The 22,303-nt window shown below is 38.0% G+C and overlaps 1 protein-coding gene across 1 annotated transcript in view; it reads right to left on the bottom strand.

The window, feature by feature from the left end:
- Positions 1–22,303, bottom strand: part of CSPP1 (centrosome and spindle pole associated protein 1) — a 133,531-nt gene that overhangs the window by 107,079 nt on the left and 4,149 nt on the right. Inside the window, exons 2-3 of the mRNA XM_008074323.2 lie at positions 15,353–15,461; positions 13,266–13,365 (exon numbers count right to left, since the gene is read on the bottom strand). Of these exons, the coding sequence (XP_008072514.2) occupies positions 13,266–13,365; positions 15,353–15,451 (199 nt within the window). The 5' untranslated portion in view covers positions 15,452–15,461. The remainder of the gene's footprint in view (positions 1–13,265; positions 13,366–15,352; positions 15,462–22,303) is intronic.

Genomic DNA, 22,303 nt, shown 5'->3' with positions numbered 1-22,303 from the left:
TTTAAAATTAATTTGCCATCTAACAGAGCATTCATAATATATCCTCTATGAAACAAATTATCATGGAATATTTACTTTCTTCTTTTCATTATTCTATTCCCATAAGAAAGCATTTAGTAAAAATATTCAAAATGCAAACTATAGGAAATAATAACAAACCTTTACATAGCAGGTAACATAAAAAAAAAAAAAAGATGTGACTATTTTAGTTGAGGAGAGCATCGTATTCTTAAATCTCAGCTATAAAGATGTGTTACTACAAGGACCCATGTGACTTCTACAAATTGAATAAAAAAGGTAGAAGAGTATCTGAGATTTAACTTATAATAAGATAAACCAAAACTAAATATGCTAAGAGGAATGATCATTAAAAGTACAACTAGCCATGGTGGCTTGTGCTTGTAGTCCCAGCTACTCAGAAGGCTAAGACAGGAGGATCACTTGAGCCCAGGAGTCCAAGACCAGTCTGGTCAACAATGCAAGACCTCATCTCAAAAATAAAAAACAAAGTACAACTAAAAATTAGTAGAAACATTAACAATTCCTTTTATCTAAAATCTTTACATTAATCACAATTTTTAGCTTAGTCTAAACTCTAAAGCTCTGTAATATAAAATTCTGGTGCTGCTTCCTGATATTATTTTTAAATTACAACAATATAAAGTTTTCTTCCTGATAATCCCTTATTTTCAAAATTTCCATATGAGTTTAATTATACTCAGAATAAACTTTTTAAATCATACTATATAATTTCTAGTAACAAGAGTTAAAGCGCTCTTTTTTTTTTTTTTTAAAGAGACAGAGTCTTGCTTTGTTACCCAGCTGGAGTACAGTGGCATGGTCATAGCTCACTGCATACTCAAACTCTTGGGCTCAAAGCAATCTTCCCACCTCAGCCTTCCAAAGTGCTGGGATTGGACTATAGGTTAAAAAGTAAAATCTCCTTATCTTACTTTGGTAATCTGTAATCTTTGATTGCAGATTTCCAAAATATGACTTCAAAACATGAAAACTAAAATAAACTCAGTAAATTTTTAAGCCTGAAATGTTTATCAATGGCATTTTAATTTAAGAGAGATCACCTAGAAATGGTAGATACAAACACACAGGGACTGTAGATGCAGAAGACGGATTACTGAAGTACCCTTAATTTCAAGGTGAGGAGGCTGAAAAGAAACCAGGAAAAAAAAAGACAGGTGTATGTTAAGAGTCTCCAAGACCACCCCATATTTGGTGACTACTGGAACTCACTAGACACAGAAATCATTGTATTCATAGTTATTACCTACCACATAATACAGTGAAAAGATACAAAGTAAAATTAGCAGAGGGAAAAAGCACATGGGGCAAAGTCCAGAAGAAACTAGGTGCCAGCTTCCAACAGCTCTTCTCCAAAAAAGTCACACAGGACAAAATTCCTCTAGCAACAAGTTGCAACACACATCAAGTGCTGTTTACCAGAGAAGCTCATTAGAGAATCAATGCCCAACTTTTTGGGGGGTGGATGTGAGAGGAGTAAAATAGACACTCTGTTCCTAGCTTGGACCAAGACTCTAAACTCTCCGTGAAAAACAGGTGTTCAGCATAAACCACAAGGTTTGTATAAACCAATGGCACGATGAGCCATTCTAATCATATAAGAAAGTTTGATATCAGTGTAGGGAACTGTTTACTAGCTAAGTTCCAGTCATGGACCATCCTTGCAAGCCGGTTTTTCTAAGGACAGGAAGTCCCAGGCCAACTATGTTAACAGTTTTCTGCCAAAGAGGAGCCCTGGAAGCCAAGTGAAGAAAATCATTCAAGAAAGAAGTGATAAGATGCTAAAAGCCTGAAACTCATGAGACTTGAGAACTAAACATTAGATGTAGCTATGTTAAGGGCAATTATTGACCTTGCGTTTTGTGGGTAATCAGTATAAAAGCAGCCACATTGGAGTGGGGTTAAGAGAATTAGGGTAGGCCAGGCACCATGGCTAACATCTGTAATTTCAGCATTTTGGGAGGCCAAACTAAAAGGATCATGTGAGGCCAGGAGTTCAAGACCAGCCTTGACAACAAAATAAAACTCTGTCTCTACAAAAAATAAAAATTACTGAGATGCAGTGGCACATATCTATAGATACAGCTACTCAGGAGGCTGAGGTGGAAGGACCCCTTGAACCCAGAAGTCAAGGCTGCAGTGAGCCATGACTGCACCACTGCACTCCAGCATGGGTCACAGAGCAAGATCCCATCTCTTTAAAAACTAAAAATATTTTTATTTTTATTTTTGAGTTGGAGTCTCACTCTGTCACCCAGACTGGAGTGCAGTGGCCGCTCCCAGCCCCTGCAGCCTCGACCTCCTGGGCTCCGGTGATCCTTTGGCCTCAGCCTTCCGAGTAGACAGAATTACAGACACGTGCTACTACACCCGGCTGATTTTTTTTTTATTTATTGTAGAGACGAGGTCTCACCAAGTTGCCCAGGCGGGTCTCGAACCCACGGGCTCAGGTAATCCACTCACCTCAGTCTCCCAAAGCGCAGGATTACAGGCTGAGTCACCGAGCCCGGCTGAAAAATAAAAATAAAAAGCCCAGCATGGTGGCTCACGCCTGTAATCTCAGCATTTTGGGAGGCAGAGACAAAAAGATTGCCTGAGCCCACGGATTCAAGATCAGTCTGGGCAACATGGCAAGTCCTTGTCTGTACAATAAATTAAAAAATTAGCTGGGCATGGTGGTGCATGCCTATAATTCCAGCTACAAGGAAGGTTGAAGTAGAAGGATCACCTGAGACCAGCAGGTCAAGGCTGTGGTGGTTGTGATCATGCCACTGTACTGCAGCCTGGGCAACAGTGAGACTCCAACTCAAAAAAAAAAAAAAGAAAGGGTTGAGGTGAAAAAATTTAGAGACAGTAAATATAGAAAATTATTTTAAAGGAGAACCAAGAAATTGGCAGTACTGGAGGAACATAAAAGAAATGTTTATTTTTTATAAAATAGGAGCTATTAAAACAACGTTTATATTCTGGTATAAATGATCCTTCTAGTAGAGAGGGAAAAACCTTCTGATCCAAATGAGAGGGAAAACTGGTGATTTTTTTTTTTTTTTTGAGTTGGAGTCTCACTCTGTCACCCAGGCTGGCGTGCAATGGCATGCTCATGGCCACCCCAGCTTCAATCCGCTGGGCTCAGGCGATCCTTCCACCTCAGCCTTCCAAGTAACTTGGAGCTATAGGCACGCGTTACCACACCCGGCTAATTTTTTTATGTATTATAGAGTGAAGTCTTGCCAAGGTGCCCATTCTGGTCTTGATGAAGTGATATTTTGAGGAGCAAGATGGAGTTGTTGTACAAGCGGAAGGGTTGGTCTAAGGAACAAAGACAATTCATCTATGGTAACAGAAGGCAAAGCAAAATATATAGGCACAGATGCGGATGGCTGGAAAATGTAAGGGTGGAAGATAGGGCAAATCTCACTGCTTCTATGTTTCAGTGAAATACAAAGCAAAACCAACGAGAAGATGTACGGCAGGCTGGAGAAGACAGGAAAAGATGAAGTAGAAGAAAGCGACAGTAAACGGATTAGGGAAATGTAGTAGAATCAGCAGCAGCATTAAGGGATAACTCGAGGTTTAGAGGTCACCACTTTAGAGAAAGAACAGCTATGTCACTGTGTTTCCTCCACTCACTTTGGCTACATAGGTGCCAGCATACAACAGGCACAAAATTGGATTTAACTAGAGTTGAGAGTCTGCCCAAAAAAATAAGATAAAGGAAGAGAGAGGCAAGAAAAGTGAGTGTGCAAGGGAATAAATGTGATACTGGACCACAGAATTCAGGCTCCATAAGGAAGGAAATGATGATGAGAAGGTAGACTGTCATTGTAAAGAGACTGTAGGTTCAGGTACAGTCTATTATTTGGAATCAAATACTTGTTGAAGGCAAGGTAAAAGAATTAGCTGGAAAAATAGAAAATGGTCATCCAAGACTGAGGTACTTGCAACACAGGTCTAGACGGGACTACCGGAGGGTGTGGCTGAGGAAGAGTGGAAGACAATATCACTAGAGGAGAGAAGGTCAAGGAATGGAGGAGACACTAAAATCTGTAAGGAACTGGGGGGATAACTCTGGAATCTGAATAACTACAACAAGAAGGCGCAAGAGGCTGATGTTGTGAGTTTCAAAACTGTTGGATTACAGGGGAAAAAGGAGGCATGATAGTCTGGAAGTCGCAGAGAGAAATAAGTATAACATCTATTCCATTTCCAGATTAAATATGAATCCAGCACAACATCTGGCACTTACTATTTGTTAGTTGGTAGTAGCAGCAAGACAAACAGTAGTAGCACAGCAGCAATAACAAAAAGAATAGTAAGCATTAATGTAATTTTTATTGACTTTTCAAACATTAGGATCCTTCTTAATCTAAATTATCCTGATGATTTATCTTGTCACAAGTACCAGTTCATCTAAGTTTCCTGGCAAATCCCAAAATATCTACTCATTTTGGGTACTTCCCGTTGCGGAAAGCAAAGCAAACTGCCTCCCACAGCTCCAGTTTTTGAAAAGTGAGGAATAATACACACACTGCAAAGAGCACAATCTTACATACATTGCTCAATGAGTGTGTAGGCACACGTGCACAACCCAGATTGAGACTTTCATCATCTCAGAAGGCACATTTATGCCTCTTCCTCATCAACACCAACTCCCAGAGGTAACAAGTATTCAGACTTCTGTCAACATAGATGTGCTATACCTGTTCTTGAACCTCAAAAGAACTGGTTTGTACTTTTTTACATCTCACTTAGTTCACACAACATGTACTATTCCATCGTATGAAAACACCAAATTTTTTATTTATTCTACTGTTGATAGGTATACGAGTTGTTTCCTTCCATTTGTGTGGGGGAGAGAATAGAATCTATTATGAACAAAGCTCTATTGACATTCTTACTCATGTCTTTTGACGGGCCCTTGCATGTACTTCTCGGCTATATTATTGTTGACCCACTGAATAGGGTAACAGGGTTTAGTAGATAGTACAAGTTTTTTAAATTTGTAGCATTATACAGTCCCACCAGCAATGCATGAATTCCAGTTGATTCATATCCTGCCCACTCTTGGTATTATTATAAGACCTTTAAGCGTTAGACATGCGATTTGTGTGCAATAGTGTCTCACTATAGTTTCAATTGCACTTTCCTAATGACTAATGATGCCGAGCACCTTTTCAGATCCATTTGTATTTCCTCATTTGTGACTGCCTATCCAAGTTCTCTGCCCACTTTTAAAACTGAAATGCCCATCTTTTTCCTGTTTATTTTTAAGATATATAGATAGACAGACAGACATAAGAAGGATAGATGTATATGCAGGTACATATAGAGAGACATATAGCTATATACACACATATCCTTCAGACATATGAACTGCAAATATATTTTCCTGCCATATGGATGTCTTTTTACCTTTTTAATTATGTCGTTTGATAAACAGTTATTTTCCATTTAATAAAACTTCTTTATGATTAGTACTTTTCAACTCCTATTGATGAAATCTTAACATCCCCCTGCTGTCATCCCAGGCAAGACCTTGGAGATATTCCCCTGAGTTTTCTCTAAGAGCTTTAGATTTACATGCAGGTCAATGGTACCTCTGGAATTAATAGTATACATAGTGTGAGGTACAAGTTAAAGTTTCTTTTTCTGTCTCTCTTATTTTAGGTATAGCAACTTTCTAATTAATCTAGCACTATTCATTGACAAAAATCCTTTTCCCCACTGATATGCAGGGGCGCCTATGTCATTAATTAGATGGCATATATGAATAGGTCTGTTTCTGTGCCCTCTATTCTATTGCAATCGTCTATACATCTAACCTTATGCCAAAACAAAGCTAAAAATTACAGTTTTATATAATCTTGATATGTAATAATTTAAGTCCTCTGAGTTTGTTCCTTTTCAAGACTGTCGTGATTTTGTTTCCTTATATATCAGCTTATCAAGAAAACTGCTGGTAATAATCACTGACTCTACAGATATTTGAGGGAAATAAACATCATAATGTTAATGACTCTTACAATCCATGAAAACGGTATCTCTCTCCATTTAATTCAGGTTTCTTTAAATGCTCTCAGCAAAGTTTTGTACAAGACTTGCACATATTATATTAGATTTATCCCTAAGTATTTGATATTTCCAATATAGCTGTAAATGATATTTTTGTCAATTTCATGCTTCAGTTGTTGGCAGTATATAGAAATAGAACTCATTTGGGTATCCTTGTATCTAGTAAACTTGTGAAACTGACTACTAAGTTTAATAGTTTGTAGATTCTTTGAATTTTCTACCTAAACAATAATGTAATCTGTGAATAATAAAAGTTTTACTCTTCCTTTGCAAACCTTACATCTTTTTTCTTTCCTTACTGCATCAATTAGCTATTCTAATACAATGATTTTAAAAAGCAATAACAGAAGATAATCCTGAGTTGTTCCTGAAGTCAAGAAAAAAGGATTCAATATTTTGCCATTAAGTAAGATGTTAGATGCAGAGGTTTTTTTTTTTGGGGGGGGGGGGTTTGAGTTGGAGCCTCATTCTGTCACCCAGACTGGAGTGCAGTGGCTGCTCCCGGCCACCGCAGCCTCGACCTGCTGGGCTCCGGCGATCCTTCCGCCTCAGCCTTCCAAGTAGCTGGAACTACAGGCGCGCGCTACCACGCCCGGCTCATTTTTTTTTTATTTATTGTAGAGATGAGGTCTCGCCTGCCCAGGCGGGTCCGAACCCACGGGCTCAGGCAATCCACTCACCTCAGCCTCCCAAAGGCGCGGGATTACAGCTGAGCCACCGAGCCCGGCTTAGTAGCAACATTTTATCAGATTAAAGACCTTACCTTTTATTCCTAGATGCTAAGAATTTTTATTATGATGGTGCTGACTTTTATCAAATACATTTTCCACATTTATCAGTAATCATATTTTTTGCCTTTATTTTGTTAATATAATAAATTACACTGATTGATTTTCAAATATTAAATGAATCTTTGCATTCCTGGAATAAACACCATTTGAATATAATGCACAGTACCTCTCACCTTGCATAGTGCTACATGACCATAAAAGTGATTATACAGGCTGGAGTGTAGTGGCACACTCACTGCCATCGCAGCCTCGACCTGGGCTTAGGCAATCCTACTGCCTCAGCCTTCCAAGTAGCCGGAACTACAGATGCACGCCACAATGCCCAGCTAATTTCTGTGATTTATTATAGAGACATCTCACCAAGTTGCCCAGACTGGTCTCGAACCCCTGGGCTCAGGCAATCCTCTTACCTCCGCCTCCCAAAGTGCTGAAATTACAGGTTGAGCCACCACACCCAGCCTATACAGCAATCTTAAAAATCAGTGGAAAACTACAAGTGTTTTATGAACTTCACAAATTTTTATCAAACACTTAAAACCCTCTATCAGTTATAAATGTATAGGGCAATTTAAAAATAATAAAGGGAATAATTATTTAGTATGTTGAAATTTAAAATATTAGATATTGAGAATTAAAATGCTTTCTTTATATTAAAAATATATACATCAAGAGTAATTTGAAAATCGCTTGGCTTCTGTCACATAGCTTCCAATATGGTGTGGACATCATTTCTATGTTTGAAAGTCCTAATAATGTTGAGAGACTTCTAATCCATGAACATGAAATGTCTCTCCATTTACTTAGACATTCTTTAATTCCACTCAGTCATGTTTTGTACTTTTCTAAGTGTAAGTCTTGAACTTTTTTGTTAAATTTAGTCTTAAGTATTTTACTCTACTTGATACTATTATGAATAAAACTGTTTACTTGATATCATTTTCAGATTATTCATTGCTACTGTATAGAAATACAGTCCATTTTTGTATATTGATCTAATATTCTGTATCCTGTGAATCTGCTGAGTTCATTTATTAGTTCTAAGAGTTTCTTTGTATATTCTTTAAGATTTTCTACAAACAGAATCATGTCATCTGAAAATACAGTTTTATTACTTCTGTTATGCCATTGATTTCTTTTTCTTCCCTCATTACACTGGCCAAAGCTTTCAATACAATGTTGAATAGAAGTGGTAAGAATAGATATCCTTGCCTTGTTCCTGCTTTTAAGAAGAAAGCATACAGTCATAAAACATTATGTATGAGGTCGGCTGTAAGTATCTCATAGATACTATTTTTCAGAAATAAAAGATATCTTCTATTCCTAGTTTGTTGAAGTTTTTATCCTGAAAGGGTATTTAATTTTGTCAAGGGCTTTTTAAAAAATCTATCGAGATGATTGTGTCCTATCTATTAATCTTATATATTACATTAATATTCAGATATTAAATTTAAACTTGGACTAAATTCCTTTATTTTGCTTTGTCCTGTTTTGTTTTGAGACAGGATTTCACTCTGTTGCCCAGGCTGGAGTACAGTGGCACAATCACGACTCATTACAACCTCAAACTCCTGGGCTCGGCTGATCCTTCTGTCTCAGTCTTCCAAGTAGTTAGGACAACAGGCATGTACCACCATGCTCAGCTAATTTTTTCATATTTTGTAGAAATGAGGTTCCACTTTGTTACCCAGGTTGATCTGGAATTCCTAGGTTCAAGCAACCCTCCAGCCTCAACCTCCCCAAGTGCTGAGATGATAGGTATGAGCTCACTCACACTCTCGCTCTTTCTCTTTCTCTTTCTCTTTCTCTGTCTCTCTTCCCACAATCCTATTATTGGTGGTTCTGTTTCTCTAGAGAATCCTAATATAACAGCTTTTTATTTTACTTCTGAGTTTAAACTAAGACTTTTCTAAACTTAACCTGCCTATTTTTTCTTATCAAATTCAAAATGATACCATGCTTAAAAAGAATAATTAAAAATAATTTTCTGGCTGGGCACAGTGGCTCACACCTTTGGGAGGTGGATATGAAAGGATTGCCTAAGCCCACGGGTTTGGGACCAGCCTGGGCAACGTGACGAGACCTCATCTCTACAATAAATCAAAATAATTAGCTGGGCATGGTGGTGTGTGGCTGTAGTTCCAGCTACTTGGAAGGCTGAAGCAGAAGGATCACCTGAGTATTCCAGGTCAAGACTGTGGTGCCCGTGAGCATGCCACTGCACCCCAGCCAGGGCAACAGAGTGAGACTCTGACTCAAAAAGAAAAAAATTTTCTAATTCACAAAATTTTATTAAATAACTCATTGAAAATATTAAATTGATTAATCAATTTATCCTTAATATGATTATCTTTCATATAGTTTTATTTACTTAAAATAGCGCCACATTAAAAGTAAATCTCAGCCAGGCACAGTGGCTCATGCATATAATCCCAGAACTTTGGGCCAGGCATGGTGGCTCATGCCCGTAATCCCAGTACTTTGGGAGTTGGAGGTGAGAGAATTGCCTGAATCCAGGGGTTCGAGACCAGCCTGGGCAACTTGGCAAGTCCTCGTCTTTACAATAAATCAAGAAAAGTTAGCCGGGTGTGGTGGCACACATCTATAGTTCCAGCTACTTGGAAGGCTGAGGCAGAAGGATTGCCTAAGTCCAGCAGATTGAGGCTGCAGTGGCAATGAGCATGCCATTGCACTCCAACCTGGGCAACAAAGACTCCAACTCAAAAAAGAAAAAAAAAAAAAAAACTTTGGGAAGCCACGGTGAAAGGATTGCTCGAGCCCAGGGATTCAAGACCATCCTGGGCAACACAGTGAGAACTTTCTCTACAAAAAAATCAAAAATTTAGCCGCATGTGGTGACATGTGCCTAGAGTCCCAGCTACTTAAGAGGCTTAGGCAGAAGGATCACCTGAGCCCAGGAGGTCAAGGATGTGGTGAGCTGTGATCATGCCATGGCACTCCAGCCTGAGTGCCAGTCCACAGACTGAGACTCCAACTCGAAAAAAAAAAAAAAACAAGCCAACCTCTTCCAAGATGTATAACATTGTGGTAGAGCATTCCTGTAATCCCAGCTACTTGAGAGGAAGAAGAAAAATTAAGGTCAGGAGTTTGAGGCTTCAGTGGGCTGTGATTGTTCTACTGCACTCCAGCCTGGGTAACAGAGTGAGACCCCAACTCAAAAACAAACAAATAAAAAATACACACACACACACACACCAATTTCCTCAGCACCCAGAAAGGAACAGGACCAGTAACATACCTCACAACTCATCAAAGAAGTGATAATACTACATAGTGCAGAGAAGAGAAAAATCAAGTGACTTGAGCTGGAACTAGACAGACTCTCCTCTGGATCATAGCACAGACCATTTACAGCCTCCAGATACAGCAGAGAAGCATCAACCAGCAGGAATGCTCTACCACAATGTTATGCATCTTGGAAGAGGTTGGCCTGGGACTCTCTTCTAATCCCCACTAGGGTAGCCAAGACTGAACAAAGGTGGGGTGCTTCAGCCTCTTCCCTCACCCAGGGCTCAAAACAAAAACCCTTGGGTATTACCCAGAGCCCCACGCTTCATCTAGGTTGGCTGGGCACTTTCTTGGAGTACTAAGTGCCAGTCACTGTGCTAAGCAGTGGAAATACAATGGCAGGCAAGCTGGCATGCCACTGTGGTACAACAGAGAGCTGAATAAATTCAAAACTACTACCCGGGCTCGGTGGCTCAACCTGTAATCCCACGCTTGGGAGGCTGAGGTGAGTGGATTGCTTGAGTTCATGGGTTCGAGACCTGCCTGGGCAACTTGGGGAGACCTCATCTCTACAATAAATCAAAAAAATTTGCCGGGCGTGGTAGCGTGCACCTGTAGTTCCAGCTACTTGGAAGGCTGAGGCGGAAGGATCACCAGAGCTCAGCAGGTCGAGGCTGCGGTGGCCAGGAGCGGCCACTGCACTCCAGTCTGGGTGACAGAGTGAGACTCCACCTCAAAAAAAAAAAATTCAAAACTACTTTTCAAGGAAAGAACCAATCTCATACACATGGCAGGAATGGCCAACCCAATCCAGGAGAAGTAATAAAAGGGTAAAATTATCATACAAGAAACAAGAAGCCATTGAATGGTCTGAAGCAGAGACTAACATGCTCACATTTTGTTTCTCGGAAAGATATCAAAACCATACAAAGACTTAGTAGAGGGGGTTAGATTGTAAAATAAAATAAATAGTAGGAAGTTATTGCAAAAGTCCAAGTGAGAGACAACAGAGCTCTGCAAAAAGAAAGTCAATGAAATTAGAGTAACATGAACTCATTTGAGATGTATGCATTAGAATCAACTGGACTTGTATACTTGCTGGATGCAGAAAGCAGGGGAAGAGAGGAATCAAGGACGACTAGAAAGCTAGCTCACTGAGATGGGGAGCTCCAGAATATCTGAAAGGAGTATAAGTTCACTTTACAAATTTTGAACTTGAGTCCATGCTATACAAGTGCAGACGCCCAGTAGGAAATCAGATATGTGGGTCTGAAGTCTTTATGAGAAATAGGGATTGGGATACATATTTAGAAGCCATGAACACACTAATGGCAAACGAAGCCCTGCGAGTGGATGTGGTCACTTGGGGAGAGTATGAAATGAGAAGAGGGGCTACCTAGACCAGCACCCTAAGTAACACCAATTAAGGAAAAGCAGAGTCCACTGTCTTTAATTTACACTTTAAACTCTTATTTGTGAATGTAATGCTCAAAGAAAAATTCTTAAAATCTGAAAATAATTCCCAAAAATCAAAAAACTACTTTCAAAAAAGACATAAAAGAGGAAGGGACATTAGTATTTACTGTGTGTGCCAGTTATCTTTTTATACGTATTTAACTACTGACCATAACAACCTTTTGAGATAGATGCTGTAGGATAAGGAAATAAAGTTTAACTCCTGCCAAGTCAAAAAGGCTAGACAGCCCAATCAAAGCAAGCTGTAACCCTAGAATTTCAAAGTGATTATTTCTGACCTTAGTTACGTTAGTGCTTGAGAAAACCTACTATTAAACTTAAAAATTATCTCTTGAGGCCAGGTGTGATGGCTCACGTCTGAAATCCTAGCACTTTGGGAGGCCAAGACAAGAAGAAAGCCTGAGGTCAGGAATTCGAGACTAGCCTGGGCAACATGGTAAGATCTTGTCTCTACAATTAAAAAAAAAAAAAATAGCAGTGTGTGGTGGCACATGCCTGTAGTCCCTTACTTGGAAGAATGAGGAGGAAGGATAGTCTGAGGCCAGCAGGTCAAGGCTACAGAGGCATGAGGGTGCCACTACACTCTAGCCTGGGTGACAGAGTGAGACTCCAGCTCAAAAATTTTTTTTTAAAATCTCTTGAAATAATTAAAATTCGGATTCATAAAAATTTAGGGCTGGAAGATAATCCAATTTATTTCACAGCAAAAAGAAATTGAGAGCCTTAGAGATTAAAGCTCTCAAAATAGAATGTTTAATTCACTAAAACTAAATATTAAGTAAACTTGTAACAGAACCCAAATTGAAAGAATTATCCATATATAACACTAAAAGCAGGATATTCACTTTGAACTATTCATCCAGTAGAGAGACAAAGAGTTAACTAACTAGTTAGTCAGTGTCTTGGCCAGCATCCCTTGTATCCACTGGCACACAAAGGCAAAGCAGGTAACAATTTAGGAGTATACCTCTAGTCATGAAAAGTCATCCATATAAGAACAATGATTTAAACCAAATGAACTCATCATATATGACTTTCTTTTTGTGAAAAAGTTTAAGTCATCATCAATAAATCACAGGATGCACATAAAAATATTCATATTCTTCTTTTTTAAAATATATACCCACCAACAAGCCAAAATGTGGTTGAAAAAAATTTCCAAATATTTTCATATCTTACCATAATCACAGAATCAGTCTTGCTACAGTATTAACTTCTTTACAATTCCAATATAATCATCAATAATTAAAATGCTCTCTCACCAGAGAGCATTACATATCCTTTAAGCTTATTTTTTTTATTTTTAAACAAAAACAAGTCCACTATTTTTATTCAACAAATAACAGTTTCTCTCCTCTTTCTTACATACAAATTCATTCAAGTTTTTCAATTTTTAATTACGTTATACATACCTATTGCTACAAGTTCCATAAGTCATAACTAAGGTAGTATTGTATAAAACAAATACAAAGTTCTCAGTATAAGTTATATTTCATATGAAGACCACATTGTCTTTGTAACATTGCAGAAAAGAAAGTTACTAGGATTCCATAGAAATCTTTTTTTTTTTTTTGGCAAACCTATTTCACAACAGCCTGCTAAGGATATCTTAAAATCAGTTTAGCATGTCTAATGACATACCTAAGGAACCCTTGGTCTGTTGACTGTTTGGTGGTATGTTTTCCTTAGCCATAGAGATTAATATTTTACTATTTTCAGACAGCTTCTCTGAGGCTGCTCCCTGAAAAAGACATAATATTTACAAAAGGAAGAGGAAAAAACCCACAAAATACACAATTCATCTCAAAACTTAAATTACACAGCTAGATGAAATTACATGGTACATCAAAGAAGAAACTTAAGGGCAAGGTTTGAGGAATTAACCAAAGATATTTAAATATTATAACAAATATTCTAATATTTAACTCATTCACTTATCAACTAATATTCACTGAGTTCCTATTAAGTACCAGGCATTGGAAATACATGAGTAAAAAAAAGATTTTCTGTCATCATGAAGCTTATAAACTAATTGGAGGGATACACAATAAACATAATATATGATTAGACTATATGATATGTAGACAATGATAGTAAGGAGCTATCAAAAAAAAAATAGAGCAAGGTAAGGAGGCCCAGAAATGCTGGAAGAGAGACCAAGGCCTCACTTGGTTCAAGGTAAACACTTGAACTAGAACTTAAAAATTATTATTTATGTACTAATCAATATTAGAAATTAATCCTAAATCATTATACCTGCACAAATTACTTAACTCCTTTGAGCTTTACTTTCTTGATCTATAAAACAAAAAAATTTTGCCTACTTCACAAGGATATTATGAAATGATATATGTAAAGTCCTTCATACAATTCCTTCTACATGGCCAATTATTATGGAAGAAAGGCAACCTATATGGTGGTCCAGAGAACAAGCACTGGAGACAGGCTGCCAGGGATCAAAGCCTAGTTCCACCAACCCTATCACCTTAGCACCACTACTTAAACTTGCCTCAGTTTACTCATCTAGGTAATTACAATAACAGTACTTATATCATAGACCACTGTGAAAAATAACCTCTTAAGACTATGCCTTGTCCATATTTAGCACTCAATGTTAACTATGGAGCAAAATTACTTTATAATTACAGTGTCCATATCATTTATCATCTCAACCAGGATACCTTTATTTAGCACAAATGCTAAACCAGATAAAACACTGAACGACAGGTAAACCAAGATTGTCTTGGGCAAACCTATATATATGGTTACTCACATTACGATGGACCATATGGCATTAATCTACCTGCTATATCTTACACTGAGTCCTGAGAGAAGGCGCCACAACTATCTAGATTAGTGCTGTATTCTCAGAGTTTAGCACAGTACCTAGCACAATCTCCATATTTGTTAAATGGATAAATCACTTTTGCCAAAACAAGGAAAGCTTTAAAAAAGCTTTTTAGACAATGCGTTCAGAAACAGCCATTTTAAGAAATTTATATTCTGCTGGGCAGGGTGGCTCATGCCTGTAATCCCAGCACTTTGAGAGGCCGAGGCAAGAGGATTGCCTGAGGCCAGGGGTTGGAGACTAGCCTGGGCAACTTGGCGAGAGCTTGTCTCTACAAGAAACCGGAAAAATTAGCTGGGCGTGGTGGCACACACCAGTAGTTCCAGCTACTTGGAAGGCTGAGGTGGAAGGATCACCTGAGTCCAACAGGTCCCACTGCACTCCAGACTCGGCGACAGAGTGAGACTCTGACTCAAAAAAAAAAAAAATCATATTTCTGAAAAGAAAATAGTACAAAATAAACCACCTTAATAAATTCACTTTTGTAGAGTAAAAAAAAAAAATTTTGTTAGCTAATTCAATAAATTGAACTTTTTCACATAGAATACGAGAATTTGCTTTCATAACTGTTCTGTTTATATTCTGGAGTTCTCTGTACTAGAACTAGTATCCTAATCATTTTATAAAACCAATAATTGTTCATTAGAACTCTAACAAGAAAGAGGACAGACACTGTGAGATATAAACCATATAAACCACCATCCCAAAAAACTGCATTCAAAATCACTGAACTCTTGTCTGGAGTCAGGTTCTCAGAATGACAGCACAGCTAAACTTAAGTATGAAACAAAAGATTCTCACTCATAGCAGAGGATGTTTTACATTTTACACAGGAGCAATCTTCAGAGAATCAAAACACACTGAAAAAAGTTATTTTTACCTTTATTTCCATGTAAGGTGGATCACTTTCTAATTCTGCCTTGTCTTTGGCCAGTTTGGCTTTCCGCTCTTCAATAAATTTATCCAAATTATCAGTCATTTTGCAGATTCTTAAAAAAAAAAAAATTCAATAAGCACAACTATATCACAGTATTTTTAGCCTAACTATTAACATGTAGGTCTAGTCCACATTTAATATTCAATTTCATGTATCAAATTGAGAATTTCAAATATAAGCTTGATTGTAAATATGCCTGCCAGCCTCCTATCCCAACTTCCTCGAAAAGCCTACTTACAAAAATAAAAAGAAAGCAAACCACCACCACCATCCATATACACACATACCCTAAAAAACAAAAGCAAACCAAAAATAAACCCTTTAATTCTAAGTCAAAGCACTTTTTCCAAAAACAAGAAAAATTGGGAGTTAATTTCTTACAGAAAAGTTACAAGAATAAGACTAATAACATGAACACCCAGTTTTTATTAATTTCCTATGAAGATTTTATCCCATTTGCTTTACCCTTTTCTTGGGTACACAAGGTCACTATCTCCATATATACAAACACAATTTTTTTTTTTAAGTATGCAGATGGTAAACTACAGATATCAAAGCCCTTTACCCCTCTCTTCAGCGTGTTTTTAAGAATTGGGTATATTTTCTTACATAACATCAATGTGGTTATCAACTTCTGCAATACTGATTTTTTAATCTAATCAATTATCTATGTTCTCGTTTTGTCTATTGACTCAATAGTGGCATTCACAGCATATCTTTCTCTTTCCAATTCAGGATGCCACCTATGTTAGGTACTGAATTTTACTGTTATGTCTCTTTAGCCTTCTTAAATTTATAACATCTCCAGTACCTTCCTTTGTATCCAAAAATATCAATGTCATAAAAGACAACCTATCTACTACCCACCCTTTTCAATAGAGCATCCCACATCTAGGCTGTGCCTAATGTTTCTTCATGACTAAATTCAGATTATACATTCTCAGCAGAAATACTACTTAGAGAACACTGTGTCCTCCTCAAGGTTTCATAAATAAAGGCACATGATATCCACCTGCCCCTCATTTAGTAATATTACTTTTGATCACCTGGTCAGGATGTTGTGTGATTTCTGTACTACCGTTTCCAGGTAACATTAAGCGGTCTATGAGAGTCACTTTTAGACCATGCAAAATATTCTACTCTTGGCGGGGCTTGGCTCAGCCTGTAATCCCAGCACTTTGGGAGGCCAAGGCGAGTGGACTGCCTGAGCCCATGGGTTCGAGAACAGCCTGAGCAACTTGGCGAGACACCCCCTCTCTACAATAAATAAAAAATTAGACAGGCATGGTAGCAGGCACCTGCAGTTCCGGCTACTTGGAAGGTTGAGGCAGAAGGATCACCAGAGCCCAGCAGGTCGACGCTGGGTGCTGGAGTGGTCCCTGCACCCAGCAGGTCGACACTGGGTGCTGGAGTATGCCACTGCACTCCAGCCTGGGTGACAGAGTGAGACTCCAACTCAAAAAAAAAAAAAAAAAATGTTACTCCTGATCAAAACTCCCGTCAAGATTTAGCATTAGCTGGCGATTAGGATTAGGTATACAAATGTTCATTATGCAGGTACCCTTATTGATGAGATGTGCTCCCCCCGCCTCCCTCTCCCCTCCCCTCCTTCCCAGTTTCCCTCAACTGCCAATCCCACACACACCCCCATCCCCTGGCAGTTTTCCACCACTGCCAATCCCTTTCTCATAGTATTATGATCATTGTTCAAGGTCCACTTATGAGTGAGAAAATATGGTACTCTGTTCTTTGTTTCTGTGATATGAACCTTTTTTTAAATTATAGATGGCTACAAAATGCTAATTTCCCAATTCCACTGGTACCTACACATTTATTTACCAGTCGTTATCATTCTACTGTAAAAAAGAACTCTTCCTTCAGCCCCATTTATTTATTGGCTTATCATTCAGAGTGGAATCATGAATTCCTTTTTTTTTTTTTTTCAGTACGTCCTGGAATTGTTTTTAAATGCATAAGCTATTGCTTTAATTGAGAAATAATTTATATACTATAAAATTCACCCATTTTCATGAACAGTTCCACAAATTTTAACAAATTCATAGTTGTTTTCAGGAATCACTAAAAGCACATTTTACAATGCTTTAGAAGTTCTCTTGTGCCCCTTTTACAGTCACTTCCCACCCTCAACTCAGACAACCAGCAATCTCTTTTCTATCTCTGTAGTTTTGCCTAATCCAAAAATTTCATACAATATGTAGTTTTTTGTGTGTCTGGCTTCTTCCACTTAACTAATGTTCCTGAGTCATCTTTGTAGCCGCATCAATCAGTAAGTAGTTTGTTGTTTTCCCACTGCTAAGTAATATGTAGTCCATTGTATGGAAATATCAGATTTTATTTATTTATGTATTTACCTGTTGCTGGACATTTGGGCTGTCTCCATTTTTTGACTATCCATGAATAATGTTACTATGAACAATCATGAACAAGTTTTTGTGAGGATATATGTTTTCAGTTCGCTATGATATATACCTAGGGGTACAACAGCCAGATTCCATGGACTCTGTGTTTAACATTTTGAGGAGCTGGCTGGGCATGGTGGTTTATGCCTGTAATCCCAGCACTTTAGAAGCCCGAGGCGGGAGGATCTCGAGCCCAGGAATTCGAGACCAGCCTGGGCAACACAGTGAGACCTTGTCTCCACATTAAAAAATAAAAAAAAGTATCTTGAGGAACTGCTAAACTGTTTAAACTGTTCCTCAAAGTATAAAGTGCTGAATAATTTTCCATCCCAATGTATGAGATGTTGTATGTCGGTTGCGTACAAGAGTTGAAATTTCTACACTCCTCATCAAGACTTGGTATTTTCTGTCTGTCTCTCTCTCTCTCCAGCCAGGATCTCACTCTGTAGCCCAGGCTAGAGTACAGTAGCATGATCACGGCTCCCTGCAGCCTCAACCTCTTGGGCTCAGGCTCTCTGAGGTTTTAATTTGCATTTCTCTAATGACTATTATGCAGAGCATCTTTTCATGTGTTTATTTGTCATTCACATATTCATACATATAATCATTGCAAAGTATCTATTCAAATCTTCTTGCATTTTAGAAATTAGATTGCTTTTTCTTTTTTTTTTTTTTTTGTTGAGAGACAGGGTCTTACTTTGTCACCAAGGCTGAATTGCAGTGACATGATCACAGCTCTCTGAAACCTGGAACTCCTGGCTCAAGTGATCGTCCAGCCTCAGCCTACTGAGTAGCTAGGACTACAGGCACACATACCACAACTGACTCATTTTTTGAATGGTTCTTTGTAGAAACAAGGTCTTACTATATTATTGCCCAGACTAAACTCAAACTCCTGGCCTCAAGCAATCCTTCTCCCTCTGAAAGGACAGACCAAGCGGGAAGTCATTTTACCTCGTTCCTAAACCCTAACACAAAGATGAGAAAGTAGAAACTATGCCCTGGAGGAATGCATTCTTTTGGTAAAGATTAACTTTGCTGACTTTGTCTTTTCAGAAACCCAGATCCCTCAAACATGACCAATATCTGCCCACTGTAATCTTAAAACAGACCCCTGAAGATGTTAAGACCAGACTCCCCTCTCTTCTTCAGGGTCTGCAAATCATGCACCCCATGCCTGGGAAGTGGGAACCAGACCCTCCCCACCCCCCCACCCTTCCCCAGGGTCTGCAAATCATCCACAAGTGGTCATGATAGTCAAGTCTACTTGATTGCAACAACTCCAGAGCAGAAGATTTAAGTCTGGGGCTTGGGGGGTTGGGGGACACACACATCTCATCTTAAAATGTTGGGCCTCAGTTCCTGACTGTGGGAAGTGATCTTTTCTTAAATAAATCTTTTCTTTCTTCATCTCTTTGTGTTGCAAATCTTTGTTACTCCCAGCACCCCGGCTCTAGCAGTGCTATGCCCCCCTCCAGACCCTCAGTCTCTAACACCTTCAATCTCCCAAAGTGCTATGATTATAAGCATGAGCCACCAAGCCCAGCAGGTTGTTTTATTATTGAATTGTAACATGTTTTATATACATATTTAATACAAGTCTTTTATCAAACATATTTTGCATTTTTCCCAATCTTAATAAACTTTCTTAGTGATGCCTTTTTTAATAGCAAAAGTTTTTAATTTTTATCAAGTCCAATTTATGAATCTGTGTATCAACTTTTAATCAATTTAGTTTGTATTTTTGTGTCATGTCTAAAAAATTTTTGCCTAACCTAAGATCACAATATTTTCTTCTGTTTTCTTTTAGAAGTTTTTTAGTCTTCTCTTACTTTTAAGTTTATGATCCATTTAAAGTTAATTTGTGCAAATTCTGCAAGAGTCAAGATTCATTATTTTTGCATATGAATATAGGTTATTCCAATACCTTTTTTTGAAAAGACTACCCTCCCCTCGTTTAACCTAGAATTTTTTTCAAAATATATCTTCCAAAAACCCATGAAATGTAGTGTCTAAGTGGGTATGTAGCAAAAAAGGAGTCACTTAAAATCAAAGCTTTAAGGCCTGGAAGCTAACTGTGGATGAAATCCTGGGCAGAAATAAGTCAGAACAAGTTGACTGGTTTGGAAAGATTTGGTTTACACATGTTAAGTTGGAACTAGTAAGATGTCCTACTGGAAATTTCCAGCAGGTGGTTAGAAATTCAAGACTTGAGATACCATCTAACTCCAATCAGAATGGTTATCATTGATAACTCAAAAAACAACAGATGCTGGAGAGGATGCTGCTGGGAGCCAGCCTTAGAGGACTTCACGTAGACAGGGTCTGGAAGGCCGAAGACCCCAGGTTGCAGGGCAACTCTGGGCAGCTGTTGTTCCTACTTCTTCTACCTTCACTCTCGATCTCACCACTGGAAACCTGGAAGTTGGAAGAGTTCTATATGGGAGAAATAATTCTTACCAAATGGTAATACTTAGTAAAGGAAGGATTTGTTTTGTTAGAAGTATACTCTTCCATTAAGAGCACCCTTGGCCTTATTTTCCCTTTGTTAAGAAGGCCTGTAATTCTGGTTAGGGATTGTGATTAAGATAAATTGGGGGGAGGCACTTCTACACTGTTGGTAGGAGTGTAAATTAGTACAAACTCTATGGAAAACAGTGTGGTGATTTCTAAAAGATCTAAAAACTTATCTTCTATACAACCCAGCAATCCTCCTCCTGAGAATATACCTGGAGGAACACACATCATTCTACAAAAAAGATACCTGCTCATGCATGTTTATTGCAGCACTATTCACAATAACAAAACATGGAACTAACCATGTTGCCCACTATAAGTGTTCTGGATAAAAAAAAAAAAAAAAAAAGGACATATACACGATGGATTATTATGCAGCCATAAAGAAGGACAAGATTATGGACTTCGCAGCAAATTGGATGGATTTAGAGTATATCATACTCAGTGATCTATCACAGAAACAAAGAACTGAGTACATAAATCTCACTCATAAGCAGATTCTGAACATTTATCATAATACCATAAGAAAGGGATGGGGGAGGTATGGAAGGTAAGACACATAACATCAATAAGGGTACCTTAATCCAAAACCAGGCAAAGCGGGGACCAAAGGGAGGCCCCAAACTTCACCTGTATAGGGACTACTTATGTACCTAATCCAGAATTGTACCCCACATCTTTAAAACAAAATAATTCAAGACTCAAATACAAGGAAATGAATCATATTAGAGATGTTTATTTAAGAGTTAACAATGGGTCAGGCACAATGGCTCAGCCTGTAATCCCAGCACTTTGGGAAGCTGAGGCGGGTGGATTGCCTGAGCCCGCTGGATCAAGACCAGCCCCGTCAACTTGGCGAGACCCAGCCTCTACAATAAAATAAAATTAAAATAAAATAAAAATTAGCCGGGTATGGTAGCACACGCCTATAGTTCCAGCTGCTTGGGAGGTTGGGGCGGAAGGATCGCTGGAGCCCAGCAGGTTGATGCTACGGTGGCCATGAGAAGGCCACTGCACTCAGGCCTGGGCGACGGAGTGAGACTCCAACTGAAAAAAAAAAAAAAGGTAATAGCTAAAGGCATAGAAAATGAGCACAGGCAGGGAAAAAGAGAGATGATCCAAAACTAAATACTTGGTAATGTTCACTTAACAAGTTGACAGAAAAATTGAAGCTGGGGGGAAAAAAAATTATAAGAATTAAAACAGAGATACAAAAAAAACCCAATCCACATAATTAGTGAAAGAAAAAAGGAAAGAGATACAAGAAAGAACTGGTGAACAATATCAAATGCAACAGAACTTTTTTAAAAAAAGAATTCATTGAATTTAATGTCCAGGGGACAATGATTATCATCTTAGAAAAGTAAGTTTACCAAAAAAGAGTATTTTGAAATTTGTATCAGTTCAGCAGTACAAAATTTAAGCTTATGCCATTATTTACTACCAAAAAAAGACACTGATTTTAAAATACAGCTTTAGCAAAATATATTTCAAATCAACAAAGGTTAATATATTTCAGCCATTTTTAATTTGCTAATTGTCAACAAAGGTGTTTTCCCAGTAAAAATTCACAATAACTCAACAGCAAACAAGTTTTCATGTAAAAAAAAAAAAAAAAGTCTTTAAAATCTTATTTTTCTAAAAATTCAATATCTGATAGAAATAAGACAATAAGATAAAGCATATATTTTGCTATAAAACTGTACACAGAATTTAAGCAGAAACATCATTTATCCAAAAAAACAAAAAGTACAAACAACTTTCACACTGAACTAAGGTTTCCATACAATCCTATTAACAATTATTAATTTAACATGTTCATTTAAATGTTATTCTAACCAGACTTTGAAAGATTTCCCTCTTGAATTTATAGGTGCTTATATTTCTCCATATTATAACTTTTTTTTTTTTTTTAGTTGGAATCTCACTCCATCACCCAGGCTGGAGTGCAGTGGCA

The sequence above is a fragment of the Carlito syrichta genome, unplaced genomic scaffold, assembly GCF_000164805.1.
Source record: "Carlito syrichta isolate Samal-C Ts95f unplaced genomic scaffold, Tarsius_syrichta-2.0.1 Scaffold316389, whole genome shotgun sequence".
NCBI lineage: Eukaryota > Metazoa > Chordata > Mammalia > Primates > Tarsiidae > Carlito > Carlito syrichta.
Note: the sequence above shows the minus strand (reverse complement) of the source record. Positions and strands in the feature narration are given on the sequence as shown.